The sequence below is a fragment of the Juglans regia genome, chromosome 12, assembly GCF_001411555.2.
Source record: "Juglans regia cultivar Chandler chromosome 12, Walnut 2.0, whole genome shotgun sequence".
In the NCBI taxonomy this organism is placed as follows: Eukaryota; Viridiplantae; Streptophyta; class Magnoliopsida; order Fagales; family Juglandaceae; genus Juglans; species Juglans regia.
The window spans coordinates 2,517,671-2,529,642 of NC_049912.1; the positions used below are offsets into that span (position 1 = coordinate 2,517,671).

Consider the following 11,972-nt stretch of genomic DNA (forward strand, 5'->3'; position numbering starts at 1 on the left):
AACACTCAGCAATTTTTTAAGTTTTTCGTTAGAAAAATAAAAATAATATAAATATCACATTTCAAATGATTATATAAGAGTGTGTAGTATATAGTATTGTTATTGAATCAAAATGATAGATTAACCTATATTTTCTGTTTTCTTAGTCAATAAATTACTCATAAATATAAAAAATTGTTAGGACTCGTTTGGAGAGTAAAATAATATGATAATTTTGTGAATAATAGTAAGATAATTTGTGAATAGTAGTGAAAGAGTTTGAGTTAAGTATTTTTTAGATTTTGAGAAATGAGAGAAAATGAATTGAATAAAAAATATTATAAAGTTTAAATATTGTTAGAATATAATTTTATAATATTATTCTTGTTTAGGGATTCAAAAAATTTAATTTAATTTTTTTTTATTTGAAAGTTTGGAAATGTTATAATGATTAGTTATGAATTACGTTATAGTTTATATTTGATATAAAAGTAATTATAAATATAATTTTAGAATATGCAAATTTTGCTCAATGTTCTTTGAAAATAAATAAGATTCATCATTAAAAAAATAATAATTTTTTTTCATGTAAGTTTCAACTTTATTGTTCATTTTTTTTAAAAATATTTACAATCCATAAAATTGTATAAATCTCGAAATACTTTGAAATGATTAATGCTATATACAGTCGTGGAATGCATAAATACCGTATAGTCGTTTTAAAAAAGAGTATGATCTATTATTAAAAAATTAATTTCTTTTCATGTGAATTTTATATTTATTTACTTTTTTCAAAATGATTGTACGATATTTTCACACTCGCAATTACAAGTATAATTTTTCCTTTGAAATTAGGTGGGACACACCAGGCCAACAACGGTAATGCCTCCAAACAACACCTGCTATATCCGATAAATGATATAAAGTACTGACTTGCTTTTATTCATGTGAAAAGGATAAAAAGCTTAGTCGACTAAACAAAAAGCTATATTATCATTTGATATTTGGTTAATGCTTATCCTGAAAAATGGCTCGCTAAACTTTATGAACAGTACCGAAAATGATTAGAAAACTAAAAGAGATCCGATAAAGCCCAATTAGCAGCTTACAGCTCCAAGCTACATAGGCTAGCTAGCTGGAAAAGATACATTAACTTTCGAAACTGAAGGTGTCTTTTGCTGTTTTAATGCAGGCTAGGGTCCATTCAAGTTAATTGCCAATTACTTTCGACTGGTACGTACATTCAAGTCGACAAGAAGAAGAAGATCAAAGCTATCGCAAAGTATGTATGTATGTGTGTGTTTATATATATATATATATATATGTTAGGACATATAATATAATTGGCAATTAACATTACTTTGGCTTTCTTTTTTACGGAAGTGTTGAAGAATAATTGTGAATGAATGGGTGAAGTTTTCCATTTGAGAAATGGTTGTCTGAAAGAGATTTTATAAAAGTACTAAATTTACAAGCTAACATGTCTTGATATAGGATGTTAGATTATAAAATTATTTTTATTTTAAAGTAAATCTAACATATATTATATGAAGTCATCATGTTAGTTTGTGAGTTTATTTTTGTGAAATTTTTATAGTTGTAACATTTATTTCTATTTATTTGATTTAAGTTTCCTTCTCTTGGTTCATTTGATTTACGAAGCAACTTGACTCACTAAAAAATGAGCAGTACAAAGGTTGTCCCAAGTGCAGGAAGATGTCACGTAATAATTAAGAATAAATTCCTAAATCATCTCCTCAAGGAAAGTTACTTGAAATCAAACTTGTTTAAAATGATGAAAATATTCACAAAGAGAAAATAAAAGTGGTGATATGTGCAATGAATGCAAGAGTGCAACGGAAATGAAAAGGGCACTAGTCGTGGACTAGATTCATGTTTTTAGATTTTTTTGAGTGTCGAAATGAAATATAAGAGACTAACAAATTAAAATTAACAATCAAGAAATCAACTAAGCTAAACAATTTCAATTAATCAGAAAATTTATTAATAAAACCGAAATTAAATAAGTCTTAATGAACCTAATATGCAATGAAACTAAAATATTAACAAAACTAAATTAAGAACTAAGCTAGATTAGAAAATAATTAATTCAATATGAGCTGAAAATTGAAAAATTCCAAAATCAAAATTCTAGGGTTTATCCTTGTACTTAAATCATAATTTTTTAAAATCAATCCATAATAATTGTAATGTCTATTTAATGGAAACTTAAAGAAGTTAGAAAAATAACTAACATTAAGTAAATAAACAACAAATAAAATGCTCAAAAGTTTCAACCAAATATCTCAAAAATACATCATAAACTTTAAACTAAAATTAAATAAATATTAAAGAGTAGAAAGAACAAACCAAATGAATGGAGATGGAAGAGGTAGGCAATATAGGAGGTTGGGCAGCGGCAGTTAGACCCTTCAAGGTTTTTCGACGGCGCTGCTGTATGCGTCCAAACGAAATATAAGAATTCAAAAAAATCTCCTCGGTTGCGTCCGTCTCCTCACGAAAGAAAAAAGAATTCAAAACTCCCGTGCCTTTTTACGACTCTCAACCAAAGTGAAAAGAAAAATAAAACTCCTACTGCGCCCTTAGGTTTCTCCCTCTGCAAAACTGAAAAAAACCCTTGCTTTTTTCTTTTCTTTCTTTTGCATGCGGCGTGCGTGAGTTTTGTGAAACTAAAAACACTTTTTTTTTTTATAAATAAACTCCAAAGACCCTCACGTTTGGCTGCTCCCTTTTATGCATGCGTTTTCTTTTTGTGCATCTTTCTTCTAACTTTTTCTTTTTTTCTATTTAAGCATCAGTGCATTTTGGCCTATATATAAAAAATAGAAATTAGGAAAAAAATAAAATAAAATGAAAAAATAAAATATAAAAAATGTATTGTGCATGTGAAAAAATATTACCCAATTAAATCACAAGGTGTAAAATTAAGCATAAACTATGCTATAAATCAATTTAAATCACAACTTCGATTTAAGCCTCTTAACTATTTTTCCATTTAAAACCAATAATAATGTCATGAAATAATTGAAATATGTGAGTTCTATATGTATAAAATATGCAATAATTCTACTCAATCACAACTCACAGTCACTTCTCATTTTAAGGGAGGAACCACTCACTAGAGGATTAATGAAACTTGCCACTAGAACCACAATTTTACCTTATTTAGTGCCTAGAGGTTTTTTTTTTTTTTAATCACACATTTCCTCTTTGCAGATGATTTCTTGTTATTTACTAAAAGATTGAAAAGAAATTTATCTACTCTTATGGGATTCATATCTAAATATGAACAACCATCAGGCCAAAACATAAATCATCACAATAGAGCTTTTCTAATTCATAAAAATGTCTCTCGAGTTAGAAAGCAGTTGATAGCTTCAAATATTGGTTTTGTAGAAGGTTCTATTATAACAACCTATTTAGGGACTCCCCTATCTTATGGTAATTAAATTACCTAATAGTTGTTATGAACCTCATATTTATAAGATTAAAAAAATGTAGCTGGATGAAAAAGTATATTACTATCTATGGGAGGAAAACTAACTCTAATCAAATTAGTGAAGTCCTCTGTACCCAAGGACGAAGCCATGATTTATGTAAAGAGGGAGCTATAGGATATATAAAAATTTGTATATAAAAAAATTTAAAAGATTACTTAAAAGCGTGTATAAGTATATTATAAGAATGATGAATGCTATGCATCGGTCACTATTCACTCTCTCACCCCACACTTATAGTTTTTTCATAGGTTGTGGGGGTGTTTTTCATAGGATTTGAAGGTATTTTTGATAGGGTGTGGGATTTGAAGGTATTTGAAGGTATTTTTCTATAAGAAGTTTCAAGTTTGAATGTAAAATAAAAAATAAAAAAAAAAGAGCATTTAACATGCTAATTAATCTTAATGTTTTTTCAACAATTAAAGATTATTAATTATCACATTTCTTCTCAATATAGACTAGCAAATAATTTATAAGAAAGTCGTCATTTATTTTGTTTCAAAACCTTATATCGACAATACTAAAAGCTGAATAAGTTCATTCTATTTTTATTTCAAAACCTAATCTTAATAACGTTAAAGTTTTTGGCTTGTCCATAATGTTCAACTTAAATTTTCAAAATAAAACCTAAAGAAAAAGACACGCGAAAAGTCATATTATGATATCCAAAACTAATTATTGAAACGTACTTACAACATAATAATCAAATTAAAAACATTTGAGTTTACAAGATGAATCCATGAGCATATATATGATTTATGGAGAATAAAATATATTTGAGGTTAAAAAAACTCAGATATAATACTCTTTTAATTTTTTTATTTTTACATAATTTAAAATTAAATTAAATTAATAAAAAAAATGTCATAATTTTTGGGAGGGCTTTTTTTTTTTTTTTCGAAGAGCCGAGGATTGCCTATCCAAGACTAAGAGTGACCCCGTCTCAATTTTATTTATATACTCTCACTTATGACGGATGAAAACCGTAGTTACAGACCGACACCTAGGATTACAAGATAAGCAAAAAAGTTCTGAAACAATGTGTCAAAAAGGCCTAGAAGCCTCTGACCAAAAAAATAAAACAAACCAAGGCGAACAAAAATACGAGCACAAAACCACACCTACAAAAAAGACGTTAACATAACAAAACCAGAAAATAAAATCTTACCAAACCAACACGTCGACCAAACGCCACATGAGGGATGACGCTAACAGCAATGCAAAGATGAGAAACCCAGTATATCCAAGTGAATTAATCCTCGAAGAATCCCAGGCGTATCCCCGATACTATTACATTCTGTGTTAAGACCAGCCGCACCACTACAAGCCAACCAGTCAGCAACTTTGTTTCCCTCATATAAACGTGATGAACTACGCAAACCATAGAATCCGTAAGGGCAAGAATATCCCTCCAAAAATCCTCAAGTACCACACGCCATATCTCCGCTTATTCCACCACGAGATCACCATTTGAGAATCTAATTCAATTTTCACAAAATTAATCCCCACATTTACGCGATCAATACCAGTGCATATTTTATCAATTTTAGCTCTTCCAAAGAAAGTTATTGAAGTTATTCATGGAGATTTTTCAAGTTTTTTATGGGGGTGATTATGTGGATCATGTAAAGGAAAAATAGATATCTTCGAAGAAAATAGCCAGACCTATTTAGGAAGATAGTGCTGATATTCAAAACCTTTCTTACATTTTGAAGGCTCTTCAATGTAAACAAGCATGGAAAGTTATTATTGGTGACTCTCCTTAGGCAAATTATATGACGCAAAAGTACTTATCAAAGGTTGTTGCGATTGAAAATGTGGTGCCAAGACTTTTAGACTATCATATCCGGAAGTGATCTATTTGTCATATTCTCATTGTCATTGATCAAAAAAGCGAATGGTCGGTGAACTATGGGTCAATTAACTTCTAATATGAAGATTTGGAGAGGAACACATTCTCTAGCAAATAAGCTTCATTTGTTTTCACAACTTCTCTCAACTCATCTCATCTCATCTAGTCATAACAACTTTCTCAAGTTTACACACAAAATAAAATAAGCAATTCAACTTTTTCAAATTTTAAAATAAAAATAATACTAAAAAAATATATTATAAAAATATTTTATTTAACTTTTAACTTTAATCTCAACTCCTCTTATCTAATCTGCGAAAACAAACGAGGCATTCATTTATTGTTGTTTCCCATTCACTAAAAATTAAAGACATATGTTCGAGCTCGGGTTGGAGTGATACAAAGTTGCTTTCATTGGGAGGACGTCCCTTATTATGTGAAGTCATGAAATGCCTTGTCAAGCTTAAACTTGGAAAGGACTGTAGAGTTTGGAAACATATCTCAGATTATTCTTTCACAACAAAGTCAACATGGAATATCATTAGACAATATCATCCAGAATTTGTTTGTGCTAAATGCATATGGAATCCTTTGTTAACTCTAAAGATTAATTTGTTTGTGGAAGTTGTGGCATGGTGTGGCTTCAGACTTGAAAATATACACAAGCTTGTGATATTCCTTTTGTATCTTAGTGTAGTTGTTGTAAAAAAGACTTCAAAAGTGAAGCATATCTATTTTACTTTTGTTCTCTAACTAATGAGGTTTGGGCTTATTTCTTTAACTGTTTTGGAGCCTCCTCCCTTTGCTCTAATTCATGGAAACAAAAATGTTAATGTTTGTGGTCTTTTTTTAAAGAATCAAATCATATTCACATTATTGTTTCTTTGGTTCTGTGTCTTATACTATGAGAGGTCTGGTTAGCTAGCTTGGAATGCTGGTAGATATGAAGACTCTCCAAAAACAGTTGCGCAACTGTGCAAAAAGATTAAGGTCTCGTTTATTTTCACAGTTATTCTCATCTAATCATTATAACTTTTTCAAATTTTCACACAAAATAAAATAAACAATTCAAAAATTTCAAATTTCAAAATAAAAATAATATTAAAAAAATATATTCTAACAATATTTTATTCAACTTTTAACTTTCATTTCAATCCATCACATTTCATTTACGAAAACAAACGAGGCCTAAAGCTTGGTTGCAGGAGCTAAATTTATTGGTTAGGCCTCTAAAGCCTGCACCAAAGTTAGCAGAAGCGTATTGGGCCTAAAGCTTGGTTGCCACTTGTGGGGGTGGGATTAGAAATCATGATATTAAGTTTGATTATGATTTTTCTTGCCATCTAGGTCATGGGACAAACATTTTTGCTGAGCTTTATGCTTTGAAATATGATTTATTCTTATGCTATCAATTGCAAATTTTAGAATTAGTAGTGGAGACAAATTCTTTTCCTCCTAGGTTTAACAAAAAATAAGAGCCTCCTTGAAAGTATTTTGAAATGTGGACTGACATACTTAATATCCATTCTTTATTTCCTTTTGAATTAATTCATACCAACAGAGAAGGGAATAACTTGATTGATGCTTTAGCAAATTTAGGAGTTTCTAGTGTAGATGCTTCTTTTTACCTCAGGGGAGGTTTGGGGTATGAGATGAGACGTAAAATTCTCATCTGATCTCATTTTATCTCATATGATCTTATTCCTAAACATGATTTAAATATAAAATTTTCTAACTAATCATTACAAAATTTTTAAACTAATCTTTACAACTTTTTCAAATTTTCAAATAAAAAATAATTCTAAATTTTTCAAATCTCAAACAAAAATAATATTATAAAACTATTATTGCAATATTTCAACTTTATAATATTTTTTATTCAACTTTTTTTTCTCTCATTTTTCAAAATTTAAAAAACACTCAACTCAAACTATCTCATTACTATTCACAAAATTCTCATCACATCTCACTCCTCAAACCTGTCCTCAGTTTTCACTTACCAAACACATTTAGGGCTCATTTGGAGAGTGAGATGTGATGAGAATTTTGTGAATAATAGTGAGATAGTTTGAATTATGTATTTTTTTTTAGATTTTGAGAAATGAAAGAGAAAAAATTGAATAAAAAATATTATAAAGTTAAAATATTGTTAGAATATAGTTTTATAATATTATTTTTATTTGGGAATTTGAAAATTTTGAATTATTTTTTATTTTTTTTTCCGAAAGTTTGGGAAAGTTGTAATGATTAGTTTGAAAAAATTGTAATGATTAATTTGAAAATGTTTGTATTTGAATTATATTTGAGAAGTATGTGAGATGAGATGAGATGAAAATTTTGAGATGAGATCTATTTCTAAACAAGCCTTTATATGACATATATGTTTTGGATAAAACAAGACTTCCTCATTTTAGACATTAGTTTTATACTTTTTTGTTATGATAGATAGCTTAAAATAATTATTGTATAGATTAGTTTTTTAGTGTTGTAAAAATTAGTGATTTGACAAGAACACCAAATACAGCAACACGTACCAAGATTGATTCAAAAAATCATAAACAAAGACACAACCAGATAGAAAATAAGAGAATAGAACGAAAATACCAAGAACACGAAGATTTAACATGGTTCGACCCTTTCAGATCTACATCCACAGAGGGAACTGGGTAGAGATCATTTTATTTAAGCTTCAAATCGCAAGGATGTATAGGTTACAAGATTCAGGCCACCAGAATGAGCTTAAGTCTCTTTGATCTCTTACGACTACAGTAGCTATAACATGCGTTTTATAAGGCTGACTTATATCAATAGTCCTAATGCATCTGATCAAAACATGTGGCCATCTAATAACCGATGGATTACAAGCAATGAATTAGAATTATCACAAAAGGACAAAGAAAACAATAGGCATATAGTCACTTCTTTGACCATTAGTTACAAGACTTAATAAAAATTACAACTTTATCCTTCTAAATACAAATTGTTGACACATTAGCATCACTTAGAGCAGGTTTGGGGTACAAGACAAAATATAAAATTCTCATATCATCTTATCTCATCATTACACATTTTTTAAATCTCCATACAAAATATAATAAGCAATTCAACTTTTTCAAATTCCAAAACAATATTAATATTAAAACATAATATTTTAAACACTAAAACAAAACATAAAATTCTCATCTCACCCCCCAAACCTGCCCTGAATATATGAGTTTTGCAAGAACTTTGGTTTCATAATTTATGTAAACCCAAAGCTCTTCTCTCGTTTGTAAAAAGTATTAATCCGCCATAAAATAGGATTATTAATATATTTGGGAGTTGAGAAAAACTTGGGACCGAATGAATTTAAAAAAGGTTTTCGCACTAGCCAATGATAGTGTGCCATGGAGGCACTCTAGGAAAAAAAATGTTGGAGCCGCGTCCACCCAATCCCCTATCTTTCCTCCGAGTCTCTCTCCCTCCCCTGCCTCAGTTCATTTACATGCAACCCTCATTTCTGAAAATACCCTATAAGATTTTCTAATGGAAAAAAACCCTATAAGATCAACACGAAACATTGTTTAATTAAAGAGAAAGCTTGATTGAGAAAGAGATAAATGATTAAAAAGGGTCTTATTGCAAAACCTTATTAGCAAGAAAACATAATTTCATTGGTAATAACTTATCGTTTTCAACCAATTCAAATTTTTGGGTTGAGCATTTGCAACAGTAAAGTACTTTCGTTTCCATTATGGCATTTAGTATACATGCAGGGAAAAAGGTTATCAGCCCGGTCGGCGACAGAGTTGGCCATGAAACATATATAGGCCATTATGATGGGGCCTTGGACTAGTCGTCACGATCCAAATATTGTAAAATGGAGAAAGAACCCATTTATCCACCACGTTTATTCATCATTTATTTATCAAATGATTTACTTAATAAAAAATATAATAAACTTAAACTTAAATTAAGGTGGCCAGTACTGACATTTAGGTGGCTTGCACGGTTGCATGCACCCACCAAATGGTCCAAATGTCACATTGCATGTCAAGGTGCATGTCCACAGCACCCACGTAACACTCGACACTCTTAAAACACGACTCGTGTTCTCTGACAATATTCTACGTGTCACGATGTAGAACGAGGATTTTTGGTAGTTTGTGGAAATTAGACCCGGATTGGTCCCTTAGAATCGGACAGCATTGCTCGACCGAGTCTTTTCTAAACTTGAAGATACAGATACAGCAGCTTGATTGTCATTCAGTTTTTTGGCACTTAATTTTAACCGATCGAAGCACTATAAAGATCCAAATTACGAGGCAAACGATGAATTGGGCTCTCAAATCAAGTCAAACATACCCGCTCAGCGTCGACTCCGCCTCATAACGTAAGCCGTAAAGCATCTGGCATCAGATTCCGGAAGGTCACAACCATGGCTAGCAGCCAACTTGAGCGTAAGCATGACAAGGACACCTCCGGCCAGAACCCAAATGAGAAACTTGGGTTTGTGCTCTTGTTTTTTATTTATTTAGTACCTACATGAACATTTGTTAGTTTTAGTCTTGTGGGATAAATTTATATATGTTGTTGATGCGTTTGAATTTGTGGTAATTCATGTGTTTGGAAAGGGACGTGATGTCTCATTCGTTTGGCGAGGGGTATGCCACCAGATCGGATGACGAAGGATTTGGAGGGATATATGGAGGGAACCAGTCTTTTCCACAGTCACACACCGAGCAGAACAAGCGTATCCATGAAAATCACCCTGGTAAATCCCAACTACAATGTCGTACCCTAGCAAAAGAAATGCTTTAGTCACGTAATTAAAGAAAAAAAACAAAATCACAAATATTTTAAAAAATAAATTCATAAATATTTACAAAAATAACTTCATAAATTGAACTAGTTTTATGTGGTGAATTAATAAAATTATTTTTATTATAAAGTATTTAGAATTTATTTTTAAATCTTTTTAGAGTTCTAGCACGACGGTCTATAACAATATTGTCAAAGGCATATAGACTAACGGCATAACACCCAACACCCAAATCTCTAAAATGGAAGTTTTAGGTTTGATCCCCTCATCGAAAAATATATATATATATACTTTATTATAATAAGTAATTATTTAATTGTGAATAGTAATTTTATTATTTTTCTGTTAATTTTTCTTATTTTTTCGTTAAGTTTGTTAAGTCTTGTTTTATCAAAAAATCATTAAAATCCTTAATCATTTGATGTGTAGCTCATTTGTAAAATTTAATGAAAGATCATGTTTTATCAAAAGGCTCTTAATATTAAATTAATAATATTTTATTATTATATAGAGAGTAAATAGATAATCCAATAGAGTAAATAGATTGTTTTTAATCTTAATTTTTTTTACCTTTCTTTAATCTTGTATTTTCTTTTTCCAAATAAATAAGCTACTAACTTTTACACTTTTTTTTATTTAAATCATTATGTCGAGTGCATATCCCGGAGATAATGCACCCGTGTTGTTCCCTAATATATATATATATATATATATATAGAGCGATACTACTCTATTCGATACTACTCTATTTGATGTTTATTTATAGTACTAACTATTTAAATGAAAATGAATTTAAATTACGATACATGATCAGCTTTAATTTGGAATTTATAATGAATAGCATTTATCTATATATAATATCTAACTTCATGATTAAAATTGTAACTAATAATATTATTATTGAAAATTTGTTTGTAATATTTACTTATTTGTCAAGTAAATGACGCTCCATTTAAATTTCCACAGCTTTGTTTGTAAATTTTCTGTTTCTTGTCTAAACTCTGATTTGCATATCTGGAATTGTACCTGAAGCTTACGACAAGACGCAGGGAAGCGAAGTGAAGGAGAAGGAAAAGGCACGAAACCAGACCAGCGCAAAGTCGTAGACGTACAAGATATATATATATATATATAGAGAGAGAGAGAGAGAGAGAGAGAAATAAATAAATGTAATGGTCTAAAATCTTGGTTCCCCAATGGCCAATCACGTACGAGATCAGCTGTTAGAGCTGATGTCTCTCCTAATTTATTTCCGTAGTCTATGCGGTAACCTTCCTTGGGAAGGTTTTGTTTTTGTTTTTATTTTTTTAATAATAAGATCTGGTTTTATATTACTTAATTATTTTTTTTGTAATATTGCTAGTACTCCTGTGATTTAAGCATTACTTAATTATTCGTAATAAAAAAGATCTTATACAGCTATCTTTATTCCTCTGTTAGTTGGATGGTCTATTTTTTTATTTATTTTTTATTATTGATAAAAGACAACCAGTGGTTTCAATACACCTAATAAAGCAAGAGCCATCCAATACATCGTCGACAACATGATTAAAACATAAGTAATATTAAATACAATTATGAATTAGGAAAGAATCAGACGCTCATTTTGAAAAAAATAAAATTTATTATTAAATAATTATTATTTTTATGTAAATTTCAAATTTATTTATTTTTTTAAAAAGAAATATACATATTCTTTAATTACAAATATCATTTTTTTTAAATAATTCATCAACAAATAAAATTAAGTAATACATCAAAATCAAAGTTGCTGTCAGCTGTAGCACTCTGCCTCCTTGCTTTTTCGAGTGGAAGGGGTAAC

The 11,972-nt window shown here is 29.7% G+C and overlaps 1 protein-coding gene across 1 annotated transcript; it reads left to right on the top strand.

Annotated features, from left to right (window-relative positions):
- The first annotated feature begins 9,537 nt into the window (after positions 1-9,537).
- Positions 9,538-11,576, top strand: LOC108997529. The gene is made up of 3 exons (XM_018973847.2): positions 9,538-9,837; positions 9,963-10,102; positions 11,183-11,576. Exons 1-3 carry the CDS (start codon positions 9,767-9,769, stop codon positions 11,254-11,256), a joined length of 285 nt encoding a protein of 94 aa, XP_018829392.1. The 5' UTR covers positions 9,538-9,766; the 3' UTR covers positions 11,257-11,576.
- The last annotated feature ends 396 nt before the right edge of the window (positions 11,577-11,972 follow it).

Bases quoted from the DNA above. Each gene is read 5' to 3' on its own strand.
- LOC108997529 (XM_018973847.2), top strand. From the start codon at position 9,767: ATGGCTAGCAGCCAACTTGAGCGTAAGCATGACAAGGACACCTCCGGC. The intron at 9,838-9,962 runs GTTTGTGCTCTT...GTGTTTGGAAAG, and splicing joins AACCCAAATGAGAAACTTGG to GGACGTGATGTCTCATTCGT. The intron at 10,103-11,182 runs GTAAATCCCAAC...TTGTACCTGAAG, and splicing joins TATCCATGAAAATCACCCTG to CTTACGACAAGACGCAGGGA.